The 27,378-nt window shown below is 40.8% G+C and overlaps 1 protein-coding gene across 1 annotated transcript in view; it reads right to left on the reverse strand.

The window, feature by feature from the left end:
• Usp34 (ubiquitin specific peptidase 34) overlaps positions 1 to 27,378 on the reverse strand; it is a 299,630-nt gene that overhangs the window by 257,478 nt on the left and 14,774 nt on the right. The window contains exons 2-5 of the mRNA XM_045147284.1: positions 19,595 to 19,682; positions 16,337 to 16,757; positions 3,188 to 3,238; positions 2,895 to 3,044 (exon numbers count right to left, since the gene is read on the reverse strand). Coding sequence (XP_045003219.1) covers positions 2,895 to 3,044; positions 3,188 to 3,238; positions 16,337 to 16,757; positions 19,595 to 19,682 — 710 coding nt within the window. The remainder of the gene's footprint in view (positions 1 to 2,894; positions 3,045 to 3,187; positions 3,239 to 16,336; positions 16,758 to 19,594; positions 19,683 to 27,378) is intronic.

Genomic DNA, 27,378 nt, shown 5'->3' on the forward strand with positions numbered 1-27,378 from the left:
GGACTAAAGTCCACCCTGTCTGATATTAGGATAGCAACCCCTGCTTGTTTTCTAGGCCCATTTGCTTGAAACACCGTCTTCCACACTCCTTTAATCCCAGCACTCAGGAGATTTTAACCTATACTACAGAGCCATAGTAACAAAAACAGCATGGTACTGGCACAAAAACAGACATGTAGACCAGTGGAACAGAATAGAGGACCCAGATGTAAGCCCAAGTAGCTATAGCCACCTGATATTCGATAAAAATGCCAAAAATACTCATTGGAGAAGAGACAGCCTCTTCAGCAAATGGTGTTTTGAAAACTGGATAAATATCTGCAGAAGGATGAAAATAGATTCTTCTCTCTCGCCATGCACAAGAATTAAGTCCAAATGGATTAAAGACCTTAACATCAGACCGGAAACTTTGAAACTGCTAGAGGAAAAAGTAGGGGAAACCCTCCAACATATTGGTCTTGGCAAAGACTTTCTAAATACAACCCCAATTGCTCAGGCAATAAAACCACAGATTAACCACTGGGACCTAATGAAATTACAAAGATTTTGCACCGCAAAGGACACAGTGAAAAAAGCAAAGAGGCAACCTACAGAATGGGAAAAAATCTTCGCCAGCTATATATCTGATAAAGGATTAATATCTAGGATATACAAAGAACTCAAAAAGTTAACTAATAAGGAATCAAACAGGCCAATCAAAAAATGGGCTAAGAAGCTAAATAGAGAGTTCTCAAAGGAAGAAATACGAATGGCATATAAGCACCTAAAAAAATGTTCTACGTCACTAGTCATCAGGGAAATGCAGATTAAAACTACATTGAGATTCCATCTCACTCCTGTCAGATTGGCCACCATCATGAAAACAAATGATCATAAATGTTGGCGGGGATGTGGAAAAAAAGGAACCCTTCTGCACTGCTGGTGGGAATGCAATCTGGTCCAGCCATTGTGGAAAACAGTGTGGAGGTTCCTAAAGCAGCTAGAGATTGATCTACCATATGACCCAGCTATAGCACTCCTAGGCATATATCCAAAGGACTCATCTCATTTCCTTAGAAGTACATGCTCAACCATGTTTATTGCTGCTCAATTTATAATAGCTGGGAAATGGAACCAGCCTAGATGTCCCTCAACAGATGAGTGGATAATGAAGATGTGGTACATTTATACAATGGAGTTCTACTCAGCGGTAAAGAAAAATGAAGTTATGAAATTTGCAGAAAAATGGATGGACCTGGAAAGTATTATACTAAGTCAGGTAACCCAGGCCCAGAAAGCCAAGCGCCACATGTTCTCCCTCATATGGGGATCCTAGCTACAGATGACTGGGCTTCTGTGTGAGAATGAAAATACTTAGTAGCAGAGGCCAGTAAGTTGAAAAGGAGACATAAAGGGTGGAGAAAGGAAGGGAAGAGGATACTTAAATGGTTGATATTGTATATATGTAATTACAATGATTGTAATGGGGAGGTAATATGATTGAGAATGGAATTTCAAACGGGAAAGTGTGGGGGTGGGGAGGGAGGGAATTACCATGGGATATATTTTATAATCATGGAAAATGTTAATAAAAATTAAAAAAATAAATAAATAAATAAATAAATAAATAAATATTGCTATTATTTATTTCAAATATGGAAATATGCAAGTCTATATATTCAAAAAGTGTAATTAGAACACTTTCCAGGGTACTATGTTACTACAAAGAGTAAGACTGAAAACAATGCAACAAAATTATTTGCCTAGGGCTGGAGAGAGCACTTAGTGTTTACAGTGCTTGCCTGCAAATCCTAAGCACCCAAGTTCAATTCACCAGAACCCTCTTAAGCCAAATGCACATGGTAACGCATGTGACTGGAGTTCATTGGCAGTGGCTAGAGGTCATGGCATGCCCATTCTCTCTCTCCCTCTCTCAACATAAATAAAAAAGTATACATTAAGTACGGGTCTATATATACACATATATGTATATATAGACATATAAATATATTTTTTTCTTACTTACTTGAGAAAGAGAGGGGGGAGAAAGTAAGTATGGGCACAACATGGCCTCCTGACCCTGTAAATGAACTCCAGACCCATGTGCCATTTTGTACCTCTAGCTTTACGTGGGTACTGGGGAAGTGAACTGGACCATCAGACTTCACAAGCAAGCAATTTTACCCACTGAGCCAGCTGTCCAGCCCCAAGGTTTGAGGTTTTAAAAGGGTTTTTAAAAACATGATGAACCAGGCAAATTAGGGCACAACTTTAATCCCAGTACTCCGAAGGCAGAGGAAGGAGGATCAACATGAGTTTGAGGGTACCTTAAGACTACATAGTGAATTTCAGGTCGGCCATGGCTAGAGTAAGAACCTCCCTTGAAAATAAAAAAATAAAAAATAAATAAAAATAAAAAAGGCCAAGCATGGTAGTGCGCACCTTTAATCCCAGCACTTGGAAGGCAGAGGTAGGAGGGCTGATGTGAGTTCAAGGCCACTATGAGACTACATAGTGAATTCCAAGTCAGCCTGAGCTAGAATAAGACCCTACCTTGAAAAAGTTAATAAAAAAAAAGTTAAATTAAAAAATAAAAATATGAGGCAGGCTGGAGAGACAGCTGAGCAGTTATGGCACTTGCCTGCAAAGCCTAAGGACCTAGGTTCAATTCCCCACTACCCACGTAAGCCAGATACACAAGGTAGTACATGTGTCTGGAGTTTGTTTGCAGTGGCTAGAAGCCCTCTTGTGCCCATTCTCTCTCTCTCTAGTAAATAAATATTTTTTTAATGAGGCAAAAACAATTACTATTCATATGAATTACTCAAAACCTACCTTTGTGGACAAAAAAAATCATCTTATTTCAATGTTACACATCATTCTCAAGATAAAGACCAATTCCAAACAATACTTACATTCGAAACAACTGTAATAAATGCATGTGCTATAAGAAATGGCAAAGTGTCAGGAGTTCCATATTCAAAGCAATCCTTCATGAGAGAAAGGCCATTCTTCCCACAAAACAAACAGACATAACGAAGCAAATGTAATGGTACTTCTACATCCTATGAAAATAAAGAAATTTTACAAATTTATCAAAAGCAATTTTCAATTTATAAACAATATTAGAACAATACTGAACACATAAAAGTAAATCAACAGGCATATACAAAAATTGTTTCATAAAACTTAAAAGATGAACACTTACATTCATATCACAGAATGCCCCTAATATATTACTTTCTTGTGTTGATATATCCTAATTAGAAAAAGGTAAAAAACAGAAAAATAGGTCAATATTAAATGACAATATAAAGAACATACAATCTTCTAAAACACTGATTTTTATAAAAAACACTAATTCTTTTCACCATGAACAAAGAGCAAAAGAGAGAACCGGCGCTCCAGGTTCTCAGCCACTACAACAAAACTCCAGACACCGTGCCACCTCGTGGGCATGTGTGACCTCGTGCTTGCCTCACCTTTGTGCATATGGCTTTCATGGGACCTAAAGAGTGGAACATGGGTTCTTAGGTTTGGCAGGCATGCACTTTAACCACTAAACCATCTCTCCAACCCTTTTCCCCCCCCCCAGGATAGGGCTTCGCTACAGCCCAGCCTTACCTGGAATTCACTATGTACTCTCAGGGTGGTCTTGAACTCAATGATTCACCACGCCCAGACTCTAAGGGATATTATTTTTTAATTTTTATTTATTTGTTTATTTGAGAGTGACAGAGAGAAAGAGGCAGACAGAGAGGGAGGGAGGGAGAATGGGCACGCCAGGGCCTCCAATCACTGCAAACAAACTACAGATGTGTACGTCCCCTTGTGCATCTGGCTAACGTGGGTCCAGGGGAATAGAGCCTCGCACTGGGGTCCTTAGGCTTCACAGGCAAGCGCTTAACCTGCTAAGCCATCTTTCCACTCCTCTAATTGATATTTTAAGAATTCATTTTTTTCTTTTTTTTTTGGGGGGGGGGTGTTGAGGTAGGCTTTTGTTCTAGCCCAGGCTGACCCGGAATTCACTATATAGTCTCAGGGTGGCCTTGAACTCACGGCGATCCTCCTACCTCTGACTCCCAAGTGCTGGAATTAAAGGTACGCACCACCATGCCTGGCTCAAAGAATTGTTTTTGTTTATACGACACATTATTTTTCCTTTTCTTTTTGTTTTGTTCTAGGGTACCTTGCATATATCAGGCAAGTGCTTTCTTGTTATACTATAGCTCCAGCCCTTGATCTTTCAATATATGCTTTCATGTGGAAACCTAAGTTGGCCTTGAATTCAAAATTCTCCTGCCTCCATCTCCAGGTTGCTGGTATTACAGGCGTGTACAACCATATCAGACTTAATTTTCCTTCTTAACGAAAAACAATGGTAAAGTTTCCTTTATATTCAGAGTAATTCTAGGCTCTTTGTTTATATTTATTTATGAATTTATTTATTTAATTGTTCAAGGTAGAGTCTCACTCTAGCCCAGGCTAACCTGGAATTCACTATGTAGTCTCAGGGTAGCCTCAAACTCATGGCAATCAACCTCTGCCTCTTCAGGGCTGGGATGAAAGGCATAGTAATTCTAGGCTTCTTAACTCAGTGGTAAAGTGCTTGCTTAGCATACACAAAGCTCCTGGGTTCAAACTTCAATAGCACCAAAAAAGAAAAGGGAAAAAAAAAATTGCAGCAGTACAGTAACAGTAGAGTACTTGGCTAGCAGTGAAAGCTCCAATTTGGACTGGAAAGATGGCTTAGCAATTAAGGGATTTGAATCTGGACTTCATTTGTAGTGGCTGGAGGCCCTGGCACACCGATTTTCTCTTAAATAAATAAATAAATAAATATTAAAAAATAAATTTAATATGACTAAAAATAGAAGTTAAAAACAACTGATATCCATCAATCAGCTAAATAAATGATAGTATAATCATCTTTATAAAGACTTCAAAAAACAAAATCACCACTTGCAAGATAAGGTAAGAGGATCAAGGCCAGCCTAGGTCACAGAGTAAGTTCCAAGTCAGCCAGCCTGTGCTAGAGTCCTTGCCTCAGGGGGGAAAAAGAAACACACTACTAGTAATATTAGTATTAGTATCAGTAGTAGTATTGGTGGTGGTAGTAGTAGTAAATCAAAATCACATACACTTAACCAGGATGGAGGTGAAGACTATTAAAACTATTAAACTGTTTGACACTTTCTTTTTTTTTTTTTGGTTTCTATTTTATTTATTTTTGCCTTTTTTTTTTTCCTGAGGTAGGGTCTCACTCTGGTCCAGGCTGACCTGGAATTTACTCTGCATTCTCAGGGTAGCCTCAAACTCACGGTGATCCTCCTACCTCTGCCTCCTGAGTGCTGGGATTAAAGGCGTGTGCTACCACACCTGGCTATTTTTGCTTTTAAAAAAAAGCACTTTGAGAGAAAAAAAAAAAAGTGCTTTTAGAGCTGGGTGTGGTAGCACACCTAAGACACATAAGACAGATGCACAAAAGCCACAGGCATCTGGAGTTCATTTGCAGTGGCTGGATGCCCTGGTGTGCCCATTCTCCCTCCCTCTCTCTCAAAGAAATAAATAATTAAACAAAATATATTTTTTTAAAAAATGGGGCTGGCTGGTTGTTTTAAATCTTATATTGGCTAAATGTTTCTTTGCTATGCCAAATGCCATCTTTTGCATTGTTAATGTTTATTCTGTGCCATTATGGGTTTGGGGGGGATTTTTTTTATTGGTATTATGGCTCAGTTAAAAGATCTTAGACTATGGGGATGGATGAATATCACTGGAATTGATGAGAACTATGGGGACTTTTAAAGTTGGACTGAATGCATTGTATTTTACATCATGTATGGGTATCAGTTTATGGTGACCAGGGGTGGAATATGGTACTTTGATTCAGGTGTCCCCCATAAGCTTAAGTGTTCTGGATATTAGGTTCCCTGCTGACGGATATTTGGTAATTAATGCCTCTTGGAGACAGTGTTATTGTTCGGGACAGGCTTATGAGTGTTATAGCCTGTGTCCCTTTGCCAGTATTTGGCACAATCTCCTGTTGCTGTTATCGACCTTATGTTGGCAAGGGGGTGATGTCCACCCTCTGCTCAGGTCATCGTTTTCCCTGCCATCAAGGAGCTTCCCCCTCGAGCCTGTGAGCCAAAATAAACCTCTATTTCCCACCAAAAAAGCGGGGGCTGGAATAATAGCTCAATGCTTGTAGGTACTTGCTTGCAAACCTTGGCAGCCTGGGTTCAATTCCCCAGTACCCAATAAAGCCAGGTGCACAAAGGAGCACATGCACTTCAAGTTTGTTTGCAGCAACAGAAGGTCCTGGCATGCCAATGCATCCTCTCCCTCTCTCAAATATTTTTTAATGTACTTTTTCTTTTTGGTTTTTCGAGGTAGGGTCTCACTCTAGCTCAGCCTGAGCTGGAACTCACTATTCAGTCACAGGGTGGCCATGAACTCATGGCAACCCTACCTCTGCCTCCTGACTGCTGGAATTAAAGGCATGCGCCACCACACCCACCCAGCTCTAATATACTATTAATATTATTTTAGCTTCTCTGAAGCTGGAGTCTCTTACATATCCCTGGATGGCCTGGCTCTTGCTATGTAGACCAAACTAATCTCCAACTAAAGGGTGACACCTGCCTTCTCCCACATACACCTATGAAGTTTTAATCTTAAGAAAATCATTTAAAAGGACTAAAAACAAAAGGGAAACATGTAAGTTATTTTTTAAGAGGTTGATATATTTTAAAGCCTCCTCTTCATTATAATTATAGCACCTTAGACTCAAAAAATAAATTATTTAAAAAAATAAATAAATGGCTATCTACAGATTAAAATGATTCTGTATCTAATAAAGCATATTCTGCTCTAAAACTGAATCATGGAAAACTAAGTCACTGGACTGAAAATTTAATTTCTGCTTAAAGTCAGAGGTATTGGGGACTGGAGAAAAGACTTAGCAGTTAAGGAGCTTGCCTGCAATGCCAAAGGACTCACTCCCAAGGACCCATGTAAGCCAGATGTACAAGGGCACACACACATTTGGAGTTCATATGCAGTGGCTTGAGGCCCTGGCGCATCCATTCTCTTTATCTCTCTCTTTCTCAAATAAATAAATAAATAAATAAATATACATATATTTTTAAAGTCAGAGGTATTTAAGTTACTAGTGATAGCTGTGCCCTAAAAACCACTAACTTATAAAGCTTAAAGTTGTAAAAATGGGGGCTGGGGAAATGGCTTAGTGGTTAAGGCATTTGCCTGTGAAGCCAAAGGACCCTGATTCGATGCCCCAGGACCCACGTAAGCCAGATTCACAAGGGTGTACATGCATCTGCAGTTCATTTGCAGTGGCTCGAGGGCCCATTCTTTTTCTCTCAGCCTTTTCATATCTCTCTCTCTCTCTCAAATAAGCAAATAAATATTTTTCTTAAAAAAGATGTAAAAAATCAAGCCAGCATGGTGGTGCACACCTTTAATCCCAGCACTCGGGAGGCAGAGGAAGGAAAATCACCGTGAGTTCGAGGCCACCCGGAGACTCCATAGTGAATCCCAGGTCAGCCTGGGCTAGAGTGGGACGCTACCTTGAAAAAAAAAAAAAAAAAAGATGTAAAAATGACTGGAGAAATGGCTTAGTGCTTAAGGCGCTTGCTTGCAAAGCCAAAGGACCCAGGTTCAATTACCCTGGACCCAGGTAAGCCAGATGTACAAGGTGATGCATACATTTGGAGTTTGTTTGCAGCAGCTGAAGAGCTCTGCACACCCGTTCTATTTGCTTCTTTCTCCCTCTCTCAAATAAATAATCTTTTATTTATTTATTTGAGAACAACACACAGAGAGAGAATGGACACACCAGGGCCTCCCGCCACTGTAAATGAACTCCAGATGCGTGTGTCCTCTGTGCATCTGGCTAACGTGGGCCCTGGGGAATCAAGCCTTGAACCAGGGTTCTTAGGCTTCACAGGCAAACACTTAACCACTAAGCCATCTCTCCAGCCAGTAAGTTTCTTTTTAAGATATAAAATGCAATTTTTTTCTTTTGTTTTTGTTTTGAGTAGGGTCTTGCTCTGGCTGACCTGGAATTCACTATGGAATCTCAGGGTGGCCTCAAAATCATAGCAATCCGGGCTGGAGAGATGGCTTAGCTGTTAAGTGCTTGCCTGTGAAGCCTAAGGACCCCGGTTTGAGGGTCGGCTCCCCAGGTCCCACGTTAGCCAGATGTACAAGGGGGCGCACGCGTCTGGAGTTCGTTTGCAGAGGCTGGAAGCCCCAGCGCGCCCATCTCTCTCTCTCCCTCTATCTGTCTTCCTCTCTGTGTCTGTCGCTCTCAAATAAATAAATAAAAAATTTAAAAAAAAAATCATAGCAATCCTACCTCTGCCTCTCCAGTGCTAAAGGGCGGTTCTCACCTATTTTTTTTCTTCTTTTTGAGACAGGAATCCACTATGTATCCCTAGGGTGGATTCAGAATGTGCCACCACAACCAGTGTAAAAGGGTTTGTGAAACGTTTTTCATTTATACATTACAGGGTCAAGGTCAGACCCAAGCTGTTCTTGATCTTGGTATATAGTACAGGATGTCCTTGAACTCCTGATCCTCTTGCCTCCAAACCTCCAATAATGACAATACAGGTATGTGTCACCACACCAAAATGAATGTGGTACTGGGAATCAAAGCAGGGCTTCATGCTAACTAAGCACTCTACCAACTGAGATACATCATTATTTTTACACACTAGCTTTAGAAAGATCATGGCAGAGCAGGAGAGATGTCTCAGTGGTTAAAGGTACTTTCCTGGAGAACCCAGTAACCACATAACAGAGGCACAATGTAGCATATGCATCTGGCATTCAACTGCAGCAGCAACAGGCCCTCCATGTTCATTCACACACATAGTAAGAGAAAATAAAGCATTATTTTTTAAAAAGTGATGGGTTGCACATGCTTCTAATGCCAGCATTCAAGAAGCAGAGGGGGCTGGAGAGCTGGCTTAGCAGTTAGGGCACTTGCCAGCGAAGCCTAAAGACACAGGTTCAATTCTCCAGATCCCACATAAGCCAACTACACATGGTGGCACATGCATGTGTAGTTTGTTTGCAGGAGGCCATGGTGTGTTCATTCTCTCTTTCTAATAAATAAATAAAAATAAAATATTTTATATAAAAAAAAAAGAAGCAGAGGAAGGAGGACTGACAACAATTCTAAGCAGGCTGGGCTACACAACAATTTCCATGCCACTCAAGGATATAGAGCAAGAAGAACCTTTTTCAAAAAGGTGGAAAAGGAGCTGGGCGTGGTGGCGCACGCCTTTAATCCCAATGCTCGGGAGGCAAAGGTAGGAGGATCACTATGAGTTCAAGCCCACCCTGAGACTACACAGTGAATTCCAGGTCAGCCTAGGCTAGAATGAGACCTTACTTCATTAAAAAAAAATAGTGAAAAGTAAAGTTTTTCAAAAATGGTGGAATGTAGATCATTGGAACAGAATAGAAGACCCAGATGTAAGTCCAGGTAGCTATAGCCACCTGATATTTGATAAAAATGCCAAAAATACTCATTGGAGAAAAGACAGCCTCTTCAGCAAATGGTGTTGGGAAAACTGGATATATATCTGCAGAAGGATGAAAATAGATTCTTCTCTCTCGCCATGCACAAGAATTAAGTCCAAATGGATTAAAGACCTTAACATCAGACCGGAAACTCTGAAACTGCTACAGGACAAAGTAGGGGAAACCCTTCAACATATTGGTCTTGGCAAAGACTTTCTGAATACAACCCCAATTGCTCAGGCAATAAAACCACAAGTTAACCACTGGGACCTCATGAAATTACAAGGACTTTGTATGGCAAAGGACACTGAGTAAAGCAAAGAGGCAATCCACAGAATGGAAAAAAAATCTTAGCCAACTATATATCTGATAGAGGATTAATATCTAAGATATACAAAGAATTCAAAAAGTTAAATAATAAGGAATCAAACAAGCCAATCAAAAAATGGGCTTTGGAGCTAAATAGAGCATTCTCAAAGGAAGAAATACGAATGGCATATAAGCATCTAAAAAAATGTTCTACGTCATTAGTAATCAGGGAAATGCAGATTAAAACTACATTGAGATTCCATCTCACTCCTGTCAGATTGGCCACCATCATGAAAACAAATGATCATAAATGCTGGCAGGGATGTGGAAAAAGAGGAACCCTTCTACACTGCTGGAGGGAATGCAATCTGGTCCAGCCATGGTGGAAATCATTGTGGAAGTTCCTAAAACAGCTAAAGATTGATCTTCCATATGACCCAGCTATAGCACTCCTAGGCATATATCCGATCTCATTTCAATAAACATGCTCAACCATGTTTATTGCTGCTCAATTTATAATAGCTGGGAAATGGAACCAGCCTAGATGTCCCTCAACTGATGAGTGGATAATGAAGATGTGGCACATTTAGACAATGGAGTTCTACTCAGCGGTAAAGAAAAATGAAGTTACAAAATTTGCAGAAAAATGGATGGATCTGGAAAGGATTACACTAAGTGAGGTAACCCAGGCCCAGAAAGCCAAGCGCCACATGTTATCCCTCATATGTGGATCCTAGCTACAGATGATTGGGCTTCTCCGTGAGAAGGAAAATACTTAGTAGCAGAGGCCAGTAAGTTAAAAGGAGATATAAAGGGAAGAGAAAGGAAGGGAGGAGGGTACTTAATAGGTTGGTATTGTATATATGTAAGTACAATAATTGAGATGGGGAGGTAATATGATGGAGAATGGAATGTCAAAGGGGAAAGTGGGGGGGGGAGTATTACCATGGGTATTTTTTTATTATCATGGAAAATGTTAATAAAAATTAAATTTAAAAAATGGTGGAAAAGGGCTGTAGAGATGGTTTAGCGGTTAAGGCACTTGCCTGAAAAACCTGAAGACCCTGGTTCAATTCTCCAGGTCCCATGTTAGCTAGATGCACAAGGTGGCACATGCATCTTGGAATTCATTTGCAGTGGCTGGAGGCTCTGGCCCGCCCATTCTCTCTCTCCCCCCTCCCTCTTTCTCTCTGTCTCAAATAAATAAATAGATAATTTTTTTTAAAAACGTGGGAAAAAGTCATCATGATGCATTTCCGTAATCCCAATACTTGGGAGCCTGAGGAAGAAGGATCAGAGTTCAAGGTCAGTCATCCTTGGCCACAAATTGAATTATAGGCCAGACTGGGATATAAGCCTCAAGAAATAAAGTTAAACCGGGCATGGTGGCACATGCCTTTAATCTCAACACTTGGGAGGCAGAGATAGGAGGATCTCATGAGTTCAAAGCCACCTTGAGACTATACAGTGAATTCCAGGTAGCCTGGGCTAGAGTGAGACCCTACCTCAAAAAACCAACATCATAATAATAATAATACTTAATAAATAAAAGTTAAGGGCTTGGGAGATGATTCAGTAAAGCAAATGAGGTAAAAGTACCCAAGTTTGAATCCCTAGCCCCACATTTAAACAATTTTTTAAATATTTAATTACTTATGTGCGAATGAATGAATGGACACACTAGAGCCGCTCGCCATTGCAAATAAACTCTAGGCACACTGGACACCTTGTGCATCTTGGCTTTATGTGGTTACTGAGAAAGTGAGCCATCTCTCCAGCCCCAGAACTCACATTAAAAAAAAGTCAGAAAAAAAAAAAAAGTCAGATACTGGGCTGGAAAGATGGCTTAGCAGTTAAGCGCTTGCCTGTGAAGTGTCTGTCGTTCCTCCTGAAAAGTTTCTCGCAGCATGCTCCTGATAAAAGTCCTGAAGCAGGGATGGAGAGATGGCTTAGCGGTTAAGCGCTTGCCTGTGAAGCCTAAGGACCCCGGTTCGAGGCTCGGTTCCCCAGGTCCCACGTTAGCCAGATGCTCAAGGGGGCGCATGCGTCTGGAGTTCGTTTGCAGTGGCTGGAAGCCCTGGCTCGCCTATTCTCTCTCTCTCCCTCTATCTGTCTTTCTCTCTGTCTGTCACTCTCAAATAAATAAATAAATAATGAACAAAACATATTTATAAAAAAAAAGAATGGAAAAAAAAAAGTCAGATACTGTAACAGGAGTCTGAAATCTCAGTGTGCCTATGGAGATGAGGAATGGGAAGAGAAGCTTGTGAAACAATGACAATGAGATCCTGTCTCAACAAGGTGGAAGGTTGTCTTAAGACCTTTACACATAAGGACCTATATGTGTAAGTGCACATACACAAAACCTCCCAAAAAGTTAATAAAAAAAAAAGTATCAAGAGAATCAAGGAAGGCTATAGCTACTGTATGATCAAACTGTGAGTACGACATATATTCACACAAGTCTGATCATACAATAGCTATAGGTATATCATGTATAAGAGATCACATAAGTATAGAAGTTTCTTTCCTTTCCATAAATTTCTGCATTAAAAAGAGCTGGCTTGGTCGCCCACCAGCAACAGATGGTAAGACCCTATTGCTGAAGACTCCACATATTTGGGCTACAAGGCCACTGAGAAATCCTGCTGGAACTGAGCTGATAACCTCCTCCATGTAGACCAGCTGATAGAAAGCTGGAAGAAGCCATTCTACATGCAGTTCAATGGGAGAGATACCACCAGTGAAGATACTCAACAGTGGACACTGCAAGACTTATAATTGGCCAGCCAGACCAAATGAGCCAACAGGTGCAATAGTGGCACGTCCGTCATGGTGGAAAACAACTACCCTCCAATTGAACTGGAGGCCCACTCCATGGGGGGGGGGGACAAGCTCATGACTCGCTATGTGAAACACAGCAAGCCCCTATTTCACATAGACAAGAAATCAACTTTGAGAGAGGTGACAGAAAGAGGGGAAGGGAAAAGGAAGCTCCTAGTTCCCATCCAATTAAGTACTGACAGTGGCCCACTACTTCAAAATGGTAAGAGCTGGATGCAATGGCTCACATGTTTAAACCCAACCCTCAGAAGGCACAGATAATAGGACACTTGTGAGTCCAAGGCCAGCCTACGGCTACAGAATGAATTCCAGATCAGCCAGATCAGCAAGATCCTACCTCGAAAAGAAAGTAAGGTACAGATTGGGCTTCTGCCTGAGAAGGAAAATACTTGGTAGCAGAGGCCAATAAGTTAAAAAGGAGACATAAAGGGAAGAGAAAGGAAGGGAGGAGGATACTTCATAGGTTGATATTGTATATATGTAAGTACAATGATTGTAATGGGGAGGTAATATGATGGAGAATGGAATTTCAAAGGGGAAAGTGTGGGGGTGGGGAGGGAGGGAATTACCATGGGTATTTTTTTATAATCATGGAAAATGTTAATAAAAATTTTAAAAAAAGAAAATAAGGTACAATATATATATATATATATATACACACACACATATATATATATATATATATTATATATATGGTCAAAGGCCAGAGAGATGGTTTACCAGTTAAGGTGAAGTCTAAGGAATCAAATTCAATTCTCCAGTTCCCACATAAAGCCAGATGCATATGGTGGCAAATGTATCTAGAGTTCATATCCAGTGGCTAGAGACCCTGGAGCGTCCTTTCTTTCTCTCTCTCTCTCTTTCTCCCTCTCTCTCTCCTTCTCCCTCCCTCCCTCTATCTTTAATAAATAAATATAAATAAATCTTAAAAAAAAAGAATGTGGTCAAGAAACAATGTTATATATCTAATCCTAGGATTCTTCATGGTAGTACATTGTGGAAATCTGGTCAAATCTCTTAACCTCTTTAAGCCAAGTCCCTAGTCTATAAAATAAATGCATTGAGTAGGTTTGTAAATTCACTGTTATCAGTGCTAGAGAGATGGCTTAGCAGTTAAGGCACTTGCCAGCAAAGCCAATGCCAAAGGACCCAGTAGAGTCCATGTCAGCCTGGGCTAGCACAAGATCCTACCTTGAAGGGGGAAGTACAGGGTTCAGAATTTAAGCAGCTTGACTTACAGAATAAGTAAAATATTACTTAAAATAGCCAAAAGAGTTAATTTGTTAACCTTTTAAAAGTAATTTTCATTTAGTTGCAAGCAGAGAGTGAAAAGAATGGGTGCATACTGGGGCTTCTAGCCACTACAAATAAACTCCACCATTGAGCCATCTCTCTAGCCCAAGCTTTTTTGAGGGATAATGTCAGTCTGGGGGCTGGAAAGATGGCTTAGAGGTTAAGGCGTTTGCATGCAAAGCCAAAGGAGCCAGATTCAATGCCCCAGGACCCACGTAAACCAGATGCACAAGGTGGTGCATGTATCTGAAGTTTCTTTGTAGTGGCTGGAGGCCCTGGTGTACCCATTCCTGTGCTTCTTTCTCTCAAATAAATAAATAAATAATATTGAAAAGTAAGTAAGGACATAAATAAATGTGGTATTAAAAAGAAAATGTCAAGGCTGGGCATGGTGGCGCATGCCTTTAATCCTAGCACTTGGGAGGCAGAGGTAGGGAAGATTGCCGTGAGTTCGATGCCACCCTGAGATTACATAGTGAATTACAGGTCAGCCTGGACTAGAGTGAGACCCTACCTCGGGAAAAAAAAAAAGTCTGTCATCTGTTTCTGAGAATGAAATTAAAATTTTTATGTACTTTTTCCTAATCTTTTCTTTATTTTATTTTTCCTTGTTGTTTTTCCAGGTAGGGTGTTGCTCTAGCCCAGGCTGATCTGGAATTCACTATGTAGTCACAGGCTGGCCTCAAACTCTCAGCAATCCTCCTAGCTCTACCTCCTGAGTGCTGGGATTAAAAGCATGCCCCACCACACCTGGCTTCATCCATTATTTTTTAATGACAATGAACACACCATGTATCTGCAATGTCAAAAATGTTTAAATCTCTTGAAATTTACCAATTCAATTTACAAACACACTAACAACATTTTCAAAACAAATTGTTATAGAAATAGTCGGAGAAAACAATACTAGCAACATTTAGAAATTGTTCCATCAGGCCAGACATGATTAAAAGACCTATTAATTCCAGCACTTGGTGAGGCAAGTAGATCATTACAAGATTAAGACCAGCCTGGAATACACAGCAAATTCAACAGGCTTGTTGGACTCAATTTTATTGACTTTATCTCAATAAAGAAAAGGCAAAGGGAAGGGAGGGAAGGAAAGAGGTAAGGAGGGACAAAGAAAAAATAAAATGAAGGTTTCCATCAAAAATATTTTCCAAGGCTGGAGAAACGGCTTAGCAGTTAAGGAGCTTGCCTACAAAAACAAAGGACCATGGTTCAATTCCCCAGGACCCACATAAGACAGATGCACAAGTTGGTGCATGCATCTCAAGTTTGTTTGCAATAGTTGGAGGCCTTGGCATGCCCATTCTCATCCTATCTCTATCTGCCTCTCTCTCTCAAATAAGTACAAATGAAATATTAAAGAAAAATAATTTCCGGGAGCTGGAGAAGTGGCTTAGCAGTTAAGGTGCTTGCCTACAAAGCCAAACAACCCCAAGTTTCATCCCCTAGTACCCCACAAAGCCAGATGCATAAAGTGATGCATACATCTGCAGTTCTGGCTGGAGGCCCTGGCCCACCTATTCATTCTCTCTCTCTCTCTGAATCTCTCTGCTTGAAAATAAATAAATGAATGAAATATTATTTTAGTTTCTGGGGTTACAGATAGCTTAGCAATTACGGCACTTTTTTTGCAAAACCTAAGCTAGGGTTTGATTCCCTAGTACCCACATAATCCAGATACACAAGGTGGCACATAAGTCTGGAGTCTGTTTGCAGAGGCTAGATGCCTTGATGCACCCATCCTCTCTCCCTCTCTCTCAAATAAATAAGTAAATAATATTTAAAGTATATATTTTTCTAGTCAGCAGGCATAGTGGCACACACCTTTGTTCCCAGCATTCAAGAGGCAGAGTCATGAGGATCACTATGAGTTCAAGGCCAGCCTGGGACTACAAAGTGAGATCCAGGTCAGCCTGGGTCAGAGTTAGACCCCTAAAAACATTTTGAAGCCAAGAATGTTGGTACACACCTTTGGTCCCATTACTCAGGAGGCTAAGGTAGGAATGCCATTATTTCAAGACCAGCCTAGGGTAAAGTGAGACCTTGCCTCAAAAATTCAAAATAAGGGGATAAAGGAATGGCTTATTGGTTAAGGCGCTAGCCTGCACAGCCAAAGGACCCAGGTTGAATTCCTGAGGACCCACATAAGCCAGATGCACATGGTGGCACATGTTTCTGGAGTTTGTTTCTGGAGTGGCTGAAGGCCCTAATGCACCCATTCTCTTTCTCTCTCTCTCTCAAATAAATAAGTAAAATTTTTTTAAAAAATCAAAACAAATATTTTCTTAATTCCCAAGCTAACAAGCACTTGTTATACAAAATATTGACAGTATCTATTTTTACATACCTCTATGGTAGGATGGGTATTATGCTTGTAAGCAGTATATAAGGGAAACTGAATTTGAAAAATTTTTGCTACACATAGTAAGAGTTTTTCCTTTTCATCCGTACTCCACAAACTAAATGGATCAGAACTCTTAGAAGATTCCTCCTCAGTCAAATTACAAATTCTTGTAGAGTTTGATTTTTTTTCTATTGATTTCTGTCTTTCTGTAGTTCCTTCATTATAGTCTCTCTCTATGTTCAGTGTTTCTTCCACTTGATTACTCTCATCTTGCCACGTGGAATCTATGTTAATAGTAGTACAATGTTTATAAAGCTGGTCCCGGAGCACTTGAACTTGGGCAATCACTAAATTAATAAGTGCACACACTACTTGGTTAAAAATCTCCAAATGCTTATATTCCTTGAAGCAGCAAAGACATTGCCTACAAGAAAAAATAAAATTCAATAAGTAAGTGCTTTATAGAGAGGCAACAATCATTCATACACACATACACACACACATATATTACACACATATATTAATTTATTTATTTTGGTTTTTCAAGGTAGGGTTTCACTCTAGCTCAGGCTGCAATCTCAGGGTGGCCTGGAACTCATGGCAATGGTGACCCTCCTTCCTCAGCCTCCCGAGTGCTGGGATTAAAGGCGTGTATAAGAAAACTACAGCTGGGCATGGTGAAAAGGAGGGAGGGAGGGAGGGAGGGAGGGAGGGAGGGAAGGAAGGAAGGAAGGAGGGAGGGAGGGAGGGAGGGAAGGAAGGAAGGAAGGAAGGAAAACTGCAAGCAAAAACAAAAATACTTTTCCTAAATTTCAGATATTTTTTCTTTCCTGCTGAGGTAGCACTGTAGCAATTCACAAAGATAGTATCTCATCAACAAATGTAATTTCTCTAGAAAGAAATAAAGCAAGGCACCAGGGCCTCTTGTCCTGCATACTCACACTGCTTTATGTGCCATTTTGAGAATCTGACTTACATGAGTAGTGGGTATTAAAACCTAGACCAAACCTGTGCCAGCAGCAGGCTTTTCAAGCAAGCACCTTTAACCACTGAGATATCACCTCAATTTTTGAGGGGTTTTTTTTGTTGTTGTTGTTTTCAGGTTTTGCAAGGTATCTCACTAGGCCAGGCTGACCTGCAACTTAATGGTGATCCTCCTACCTCTGCCTCTCATGTGCTGGGATTAAAGGCATTCACCACCACACACGCCCCTCCCAGCTCTTTTGTACTGACAATTTTCACACATGTTCATAATATATTTTGTTTGTCGAGGTAGGGTCTCACTCTAGCTCAGGCTGACTTTGAATTCACCATGTAGTCTCGGAGGCTGGCCTCAAACTCACAGCAATCCTCCTACCTCAGCCTCCCAAATGCTGGGATTAAAGGCCACCACGCCTGGCTCACAACGTATAGTGAGCATTGAGCATAACTGGCTCCCATTATTTTCTTTTTTGTCTTCCCTCCCCATCCCTCTTCCATTGAACCCCCTCCCCCCTTCTTTCCTAGTCCCTTTTCTAGGTTTGTGTACTTTTTGTTTTTGAGATGGGATCTCACTCTAGCCCAGGTTAATATGAAACTCACTCTGTGTTTTGATACCTTTAAAAACACATATGTATTATTTATTTACAGAGGAGTGAGGGAGGGAAGAAAGACAGAATACGAATAGGAATGCCAAGGCCTCTTGCCACCACAAACCTAACTTCAGATTAATATGTACCATACTTGTGCATCTGGCTTTACATCAGTATGGGGAAATCAAACCTGGGTCATCAGGTTTTTCAAGCAAGCCCTTTTAACTGCTCAGCAGTCTCTCCAGCCCTGATGTCTTTCTTGGATTTTGTTTGTTTTGTTTTTTTGGTCTTTCGAGGTAAGGTTTTGCTCTAGCCCAGGCTGACCTGGAATTCATCATGTAGTCTCAGGCTGGCCTCGAACTAACAGCAATTCTCCTACCTCTGCCTCCCCAGTGCTAGGATTAAAGGTGTGTGCCACCATGCCCAGCAACTCTTTGCTTTTATCCTTTCTCACCAAAATTTTCTTCCAGGACTGTCATCCTGCACTTTTGGGGTCCATTAGACAGACACACTGGAGAAGTTTCCGTATGACCATATCCATCACCTCCACTCAGCTTAAAGAAGCAAGATGGGTCATTGTCCCACTTCCCTAATGACATTTAGAGTTGCTTCTTCAGAGGGGAGAGTCAAGCAATTTAGGGTGACTGGGCCAAGAAAATGAAAAGTATGGATGTTCTTATGTCTGCCCTCGCAGTCACCACTTTGCTGCAGATAAGAGAAGGTCATGATGGCCTCTCCTCATCCACCTAAAGGGGTTACCTAGATCTGTTTGTCCACAGTAACCTGAGTCCCTCCCTGGAAAGGAGTTCACATTTCCTAGAATTAACAGTTAAATCTGATTCTGACACTCTGGTTGGTTAAGCTCATCCCTAAAACTAGACATGATGGCTGGTTTCTTTCTGAGAACACAACAATAAGCTCTCTCAGAACTCACCTGAGCCTGAAAGGGAAGCCCACAAATAGGATACAAATACATGCTTAACAGGTGGAAAAAGCCTCTTTTCAGGTATTCTTCTTCCCGATGCCTTAAACTCCAAGCCCCTGCTCTAGGCAGGCGGCCTAGTCCCAACCTAGCCGGGCAGAGATAGTGTGGGGATAGGTTCTACCTGCTCCTGCCTTTCACATGAGAAGCTCACTGCACTTCCTTCTCTAATCTACTAGTCTCATTAAATATTAAAAAAAAGGCGGAGGGAGCGGAGGCTGGAGAGATGGCTTAGTGGTTAAGGCACTTGCTTGCAAAACCAAAAGAACTCAGTTTGATTCCCCAGTACCCACATAAGCCAGATGCGCAAGCGGTGCATGCATCTGGAGTTTGTTTGCAGTGGCTGGAAGCCCTGGCGCACCCTTTCTCTCAATCTCTCTCTCACTCACTTTGCCTCTACCTCTTTCCCTCTCTCAAATAAAAAAAATATATATATTTGTTAAAAAGTAATTCAGCCAGTAGATTAACAAGGAGACATAAAGGGAAGAGAAAGGAAGGGAGGAGGGTACTTAATAGGTTGATATTGTATATATGTAAGTATAGTGATTGAGATGGGGAGGTAATATGATGGAGAATGGAATTTCAAAGGGGAAAGTGGGGGGGAGGGAATTACCATGGGATATTTTTTTATAATCATGGAAAACGTTAATAAAAAATTTAAAAAAAGTAATTCACCAAATTAGTATTCAAAATACTAAAAATGCATACCTCTGGGTCCAGGAATTGATATAAGCAAATATTTTGAGAGTATGTTCCTTTCTGAGCTGCAGTCCATCACCACCTTCTGTATCTGATACTGAAATGAAGAAAAAATAGTAATCATGAATAAATGCTAAATATCAAATACTAAAACACTTCAAAAATAAAGCCCAGGGTTAAACTGGTGGGTCAGCGAGTAAATGCACTTGCTACTCACATAAGCCCGACACAAAAATGATACAAGTGTCTCAATTTTTTTTTCTTCCTTTTTGTAAGGTAGGGCTGATGTGGAATTCACTATGTTGTCTCAGGGTGGCTGTGAACTCACAGCAATCCTCCTACCTGTGCCTCCCAAGTGCTGGGATTAAAGGCATGTGCCACCACGACCGGCTTGGTGTTTCAATTTTTATTTTTATTTTATTTATTTATTTGCAAGGAGAGAGGGAGGGCAAACTGGCATGCCAGGGCTTCTTGCCACTGCAAAGAACTCCAGACACATATACCACTTTGTGCATCTAGCTTTATGTTAGTCCTGGGAAATCAAACTCAGGCCATCAGGCTTTCCAAGCAAGTACCTGAACTGTTGAGCCCTCTCTCTAGCCCCCAGAGCAGATTTTTAACGGATGCAACAGAGGGAAACATTTTGGCAGTTATACAATCTCTTGAGTTTCCTCATAGTTCCCATTTTGCTCTTAGACAATCCAACATCTGGGGCTGGAGAAATGGCTTAATGGTTAAGACGCTTGCCTTCCAAGCCAAAGGACCTCAGTTCAATTACCCAGGACCCATGTAAGCCAGATACACAAGGGGGCACATGTGTCTGGAGTTTGTCTGCAGTGGCTGGAGGCCCTGGAGCACCCATTCTCTCTCTCTCCCTCTCTCTGCCTCTTTCTTTTTTCTCTCTCTCCCTCTCTCAAAAATAAATAAATAATACAGTTTTAAAAAAATTTAAAAAGAAAATACAACATCTGCTGGCCATGTTGGTGCATGCCTTTAATCCCAGCACTTGCCAGGCACTGTGTTGCAGGCCTTTAATCCCAGCATTTGGGAGGCAGAGGTAGGTGGATCACTGTGAGTTCGAGGCCACCCTCAGGCTACAGTGAATTCCAAGTCAGCCTGGGCTAGACAGTGAGACCATACTTCGGGAAAAAAAAAAATAAATAAATAAAAGAATAATAACCCCAGCACTCAGGAGGCAGATGTAGGAGGACCGCTGTGAGTTTGAGGCCAGCCTGAGACTACATAGTGAATTCCAGGGCAGACTGGGCTAGAGTGAGACCACACCTCAAAAAGCCAAAATAAATAAATAAGTAAAAGAATAAAAAATCCAAAACTTGTGTACTTACTTCTTTTTATTAAACCCTCTCTTTAATTTTGTGTTTGGGCACAACATACTGACATTACATATATAATGTGTACCACTATGAAAAGATGCTAAAATTAGGGCCGGCCAGGTATGGTAGTACACACCTTCAATTCCAGCACTGTGAGGTGGACTGCTATGAGTTCCAGGCCACCCTGAGACTATATAGTGAATTCCAGGTCAGCTTGGGCTAGAGACTGAGATCCTACCTCAAAAAGCCAAAACCAATAATAATAATAATAATAATAACAACCTAAAATAGGCCTGGAGAGATGGCTTAGCAGTGAAGGCGCTCGCCTGTGAAGCCAAGGACCCAGGTTCAATTCCCCAGTACACACATAAGCCAGATGCACATGGTAGTGCATGCATCTGGAGTTCTTTGCAGTGGTTGGAGGCCCTGCCATATCCTTATCTACTTACCCTCTCCAATCCCAGCTTCATGTATTCTCTCTCAAATAAATAAATAAATAAAGATTCTGAAATTAAACTAAGCACTAAACCTGTATCCTAAAAATACAGGCCTTCTCTTCCCAGTTCTTCCCAGAGTGGGGAAAAGCTGGGTTGAAAGGGCGAAAATGAACAAGGGGGCCAAAGGGGTGGCAGGGAGGTTTGGCTCCTGGTTGGGGGTGTGAGCACTGATAAAGGTCAGGTTCTGGAGTCTTGAAGGTTGCCCAGCTACAATGGGAGGTAGGATCACCACACTCTGGCAATGGGGTCACCGCTCAGGATGGGGGTGGGGTAGTGAGAGCACCCCAATGTCAGAGACCCCGCAATGGCTGTATCCTCACATAGTAACATTGGATTGGTCACTTTAACTCCAGGTAGCAGCCTCACATAGCCATTTGAGTTCTAGGGCAGCCCTAGCACTGCAGTGGAACCAGTGTCCAATTCCCTCCTGACATGGGCTCCTGACTGTGTGAGCACTTAGTAAAAGCATGCAAAGAAGTTACTGCTGAAAGGTGAACTTTTTTGTTTCCTTTTTTTTTTTTTCTTCAGTGCTAGGGATTGAACCCAGAACTCATGCTTGCTAGGCAAGTGCTTTCTGCCACTAAGTCATATTCCCATCACCTCCCTACATCCCTCCTCTAATATATCTTTTTAAAAATAGGGTATTCAATGGGCTGGAGAGATGGCTTAGCAGTTAAGCACTTGCCTGTGAAGCCTAAGGACCCAGGTTCAAGGTTCGATTCCCTAGGACCCATGTTAGCCAGATGCACAAGGGGGCACATGTGTCTGGAGTTTGCAGTGGCTGGAGGCCCCGGCGTGCCCATTCTCTCCCTCTCTCCCTCCCTCCTTCCCTCCCTCCCTCCCTCTCCCTCTCCCTCTCCCTCTTTCTCTGTCATTTTCAAATAAGTAAATAAACATTAAAAAAAAATAGGGTCTTCAAGGAAAATATATTGAAAGCAGTTGAAAGAAAAATCAAGTCACATACAAATGTGAGCCCATCAGGATCACAGCAATTACTCAACACAAACTTTAAAAGCCAGAAGAGCTTAGAATGATGTATTCCATCCAAGCTCTGAAAGATAACAACTGTCAACCAAGATTACTACATCCTGCAAAGCTATCCATTTAGATAGATGGAGAAATAAGGACATTCCACAACAAAAATAGGCTAAAGGAATATGTGATGACCAAACACGCTCTATAGGAAATACGTGAAAGGATCCTTCATACCGAAGAGAAAGAAAAGCATACACATAAAGAACATGGGGGGGGGGGGGCAGAACATACTCAAATACTAGTTAATACAAGAGAGCAAACAAAGGTAAAACCAGAAGAACTACAAAACCAAAAAATGGGGAAAAATACACAATTTTAAAAAATCAACAGCCTCAAGGCCCCAACCAAAAGACACAGGTTTGCAGACTGGGTTAAAAAGCAGTATCTGGGCTGGAGAGATAGCTTAGCAGTTAAGACATTTACCTGCAAAGCCAAAGGACCTCAGTTCGATTCCCCAGGACACACAGAAGCCAGATACACAAGGTGACTCATATGTCTGGAGTTCCTTTGCATTGGCTGGAGGCCCTGGTGCTCCCATTCTCTTCCTCTCTCAAATAAATAATCAAATGAAAATAAAGCAGGATCCTTCAATTTCTTGCCTCCAAGAAACTCAACTCTCCACAAAAGATGGACATTATCTATCATAAGGTGAAAGGTTAGAAAATGGTGTTTAAAAATATTGGAACTAGAAAACAAGCAGGTGTTGCTATCCTAATATCTGATGGGGTAGATTTCAGACCAACATTAGTTAGGAAAGATAAGGAAAGTCACTTCATATTGATTAAAGGGACACTCTAACAGGAGGACATTACAATTCTAAACGTATATGCACCTAACATATGAACTCCCAATTTCATAAAACACATACTAGAGAACTAAGGCCACAGAAAACACCAAACACAGTTGCAGTAGGTGACTTCAACATACCCCTCTCATCAACTGACAGGTCATCCCAGCAAAAAATAAACAGAGATGCATCTGGATTAAATGAGGTCATAGAACAAATGGACCTAACAGGTATCTACAGAACATTTCATCCAAATGCTGCAGAATACAACACGCTTTTCAGCAGCACATGGAACATTCTCTAAAATACACTATATAGTAGGACAGAGAGCAAATTTTAACAAATACAGGGAAATTGAAATAATTCCTTGTACTCTATCTGATCACAATGGGATTAAACTACAAATCAATAGCAAGAAAAGCTAGAGCACACACAAAATCATGGAAACTAAACAATACACTATCAAATGATGAATGGGTCACTGAAGAAATCAAAAACCTAGCCGGGTATGGTGGCACACACCAAAGCCCCAGCACTCAGGAGACAGAAGTAGGAGGATCAATGTGAGTTCAAGGCCACCCTGAGCTACATAGTGAATTCCAAGTAAGCTTGAGCTATAGTGAAACCCTATCTTGTAAAAAGACAAAAAGGAAAAAAAAAATCACAAAGTTCATAGATCAAATGATAATGTGAACACTGTCATACCAAAATTTGGGACACAATGAAGCAGTCCTAACAGGGAAATTTGTAACTTTAAGTGCCTAATTAAGAAATTAGAGCTAGGCGTGGTGGCACACACCTTTAATCCCAACACTCTGGAGGCAAAGGTAGGAGAATCACAGTGAGTTCGAGGCCACCTTGGGGGACTACATAGTGAATTCCAAGTCAGCCTGAGCTAGAGTGAGACCCTACTCAGAAAACCAAAAAAAAGAAAGAAAGAAAAAATAGAAAGGTTGCAAGTAAACAACTTAATGCTTCCCCGTAAGGCCTTGGGAAAAAAAGAACAAGGCAAACCAAAAATCAGTAGACAGGAAGAAATAATAAAGATTAGGGCACATATTAATGAAATAGAAACAAAAAAATCCAGAGATCAATGAAATAGAGTTGGTTCTTTGAAAGGATAAACAAGATTGATAAAGCTTTAGCAAATCTGACCAAAAGAAAGACAAAAGAGATATAAATAATAAAATTAGAGATGAAAAAGACCATTACAACAAATACCAGAATAACTTTTTTAAAAAGTCATAGGGGGCTGGAGATCTCGATGGCTTAGTGGTTAAGGCATTTGCCTGCAAAGCCAAAGATACCAGTTCGATAATCTAGGACCCACATAAACTAAATGCACAATGGGGGCACACGCATCTGGAGTTCGTTTGCAGAGTGGCTAGAGCCCTAGTGTGCTCTTTCTTTCTCTCTCTCTCTCTCTCTCTCTCTCTCTCTCTCTCTCACTCACTCACACACACACTTTCTCTCTTTGCCTCTTTCTCTCTCAAATAAATAAATAATGTTTTTAAAATCAAAAAACTAAAAATAATAAAATAAAATATAGGGACATACTATAAGAACATATACTCCACTAAGTTTGAAAATCTGAAGGAAATGATTTCCTTGATTTATAGGACCTAATAAAACTAAATCAAGATGAAATTAACCACCTAAATAAAACAAATATGGAGATCCAAGCAGTTATTAAAAAAAAATCTCCCAACTAAAAAAAGTCCAGACGCAGATGGATTCACTGGTGAATTTTACCAGACCTTCATGGAAAAACTAACACCAATGCTTCTCAAACTTTTCCATAAAATAGAAAAGGAAGGAATTCTACCAAACTTGTTCTATGGCGCCAGCATCACCCTCATACCAAAATCAGATAAAGATAGAACAAAAAAAGAAAATTACAGATCAATTTCCCTCATGAACATAGATGCAAAAATTCTCAACAAAATACTGGCAAACAATACAAAAGTATCTCCCGAGGGCTGGAGAAATGGCTTAGTGGTTAAGCGCTTGCCTGTGAAGTCTGAGGACCCCAGTTCAAGGCTCGATTCCCCAGGACCCACATTAGCCAGATGCACAAGGGGGCGCAAGCATCTGGAGTTCGTTTGCAGTGGCTGGAGGCCCTGGCGCGCCCATTCTCTCTCTCTCTCTATCTCTTGTCTCTCTGCCTGCTACTCTCAAAAAATAAATAAATAAATAAAAATATCTCCCGACAAAGTAGGTTTTATCCCAGAGATGCAGGGTGTGGTTCAACATACGCAAATCAATAAATGTAATACATTTTATAAATGAACTGAAGGATAAAAGTCACATGATCATCCCATTAGATGCAGAAAAAAACATTTGACAAAATCCAACATCTCTTCATGATAAAGGCCCTACAGAGACTGGGAATAGAAGGAACATATCTCAACATAATAAAGGCTATTTATCACAAACCTACTAAATGGAGAAAAACTTGAAGCTTTTCCACTAAAATCAGGAATAAGACAAGGGTGCCCACTGTCCCCAGTTTTATTTAATATATAACTGGAAGTCTTAGCTATAGCAATAAGGCAAGAGACACACATAAAAGGAATACAAATTGGAAAGGAAGAGATCAAGTTATCATTATTTGCAGATGATACAATTCTATACATTAATAACCCCTAAAGACTCTACCAGCAAACTGTTAGAATTGATCAACACTTATAGCAATCTAGCAGGATACAAAATAAGCACACAGCAATCAGTAGCTTTCCTATATTCTAACAACAAACATGCGGAAGACAAAATCAGAGTCACTCCCATTCACAACTGCATCAAGAACAAACAAAAAAGTATATTGGAATAAACTTAACCAAGGAAGTGAAGGATCTCTACGATGATAACTTTAAAACACTAAAAACAGAACCAGGCATGGTGAAGCATGCCTTTAATCCCAGTGCTGGGAAGGCAAAGTAGGAGGACTGCCATAAATTTGAGGCTACCCTGAGACTACACAGTGAATTCCAGGTCAGCTTGGGCCAGAGTGAGACCCTATCTAGAAAAAACTAAAACAACAACAAAAATCAAGACAGAAATTGCAGAAGACTCTAGGAAACAGAAAGATATCCTCTGTTATTGGACTGGAAGAATCAATATTGTGAAAATGGCAATCTTACCAAATTCTGAGCAACAAAAATAAGGCTGATAGTTACCACCATACCTGATTTTAACCTATATTACAGAGCCATAGTAACAAAAACAGCATGGTACTGGCACAAAAAACAGACAAGTAGAACAGTAGAAAAGAACAGAGGAGCCCATGTAAGTCCAGGTAGCTACAGTCATCTGATCTTTAACAAAAATGCTCCTCCAGACACAAAATGGCCTGGATATCCATGACCTTGCTGTGCCTGACACTACCTACACAAAACCATCATAATAGGAGGAAGCAATGATAACATCAAAATAAGAGAGAGACTGTTTGAGAGGGGGAAGGGGCATTATGGAGAGTGGAGTTGCAAAGGGTAAAGTGGGGGAAAGGAGGGAATTACCATGGGTATTGTCTATAATTATGGAAGTTGTCAATAAAAAAAATTTGTTTTTTGGTTTTTCGAGGCAGGGTCTCACTGTAGCCCAGGCTGACCTGAATTCACTATGGAGTCTCAGGGTGGCCTCAAACTCATAGCAATCCTACTTCTACCTCCCGAATGCTGGGATTAAAGGCATGTGCCATCATGCCCGGCTTAAAAATAATTTTTTTTTTTAAATAGGGCCTTGCTGTGTCTTGTAACTTGCTATGTAGACCAGGCTGTTCTGGAACTGGTGACAATCCTCCTGCTTCAACTTCCTGAGTGCCACAATGACAAGCCTGGCTAAAGGAACTTCTATGGTAACCCTGACTGGATGTAATTGAACATTGAAAAATGTCCTGAAAGGTTTGGAGAGATGGCTTAGCCGTTAAGGTGCTTGCCTGCAAAGCCAAAGGACCCAGGTTCAACTCCCCAGTACCACATAAGCCAGATGCAGATGTACAACAAGGTGGCTCATGTGCCTGGATTTCATTTTCACTGACTGAAGATCTTGGTGTGCCCATTCTCTCTCTTTCTCTCTACTAAAACAAATTTTAAAACATTAAAAGAAAAATGCCCTTTAAGGTTACCCACGCCCAAGACAAAA

Source organism: Jaculus jaculus, chromosome 4, assembly GCF_020740685.1.
Source record: "Jaculus jaculus isolate mJacJac1 chromosome 4, mJacJac1.mat.Y.cur, whole genome shotgun sequence".
NCBI classification, from domain to species: Eukaryota; Metazoa; Chordata; class Mammalia; order Rodentia; family Dipodidae; genus Jaculus; species Jaculus jaculus.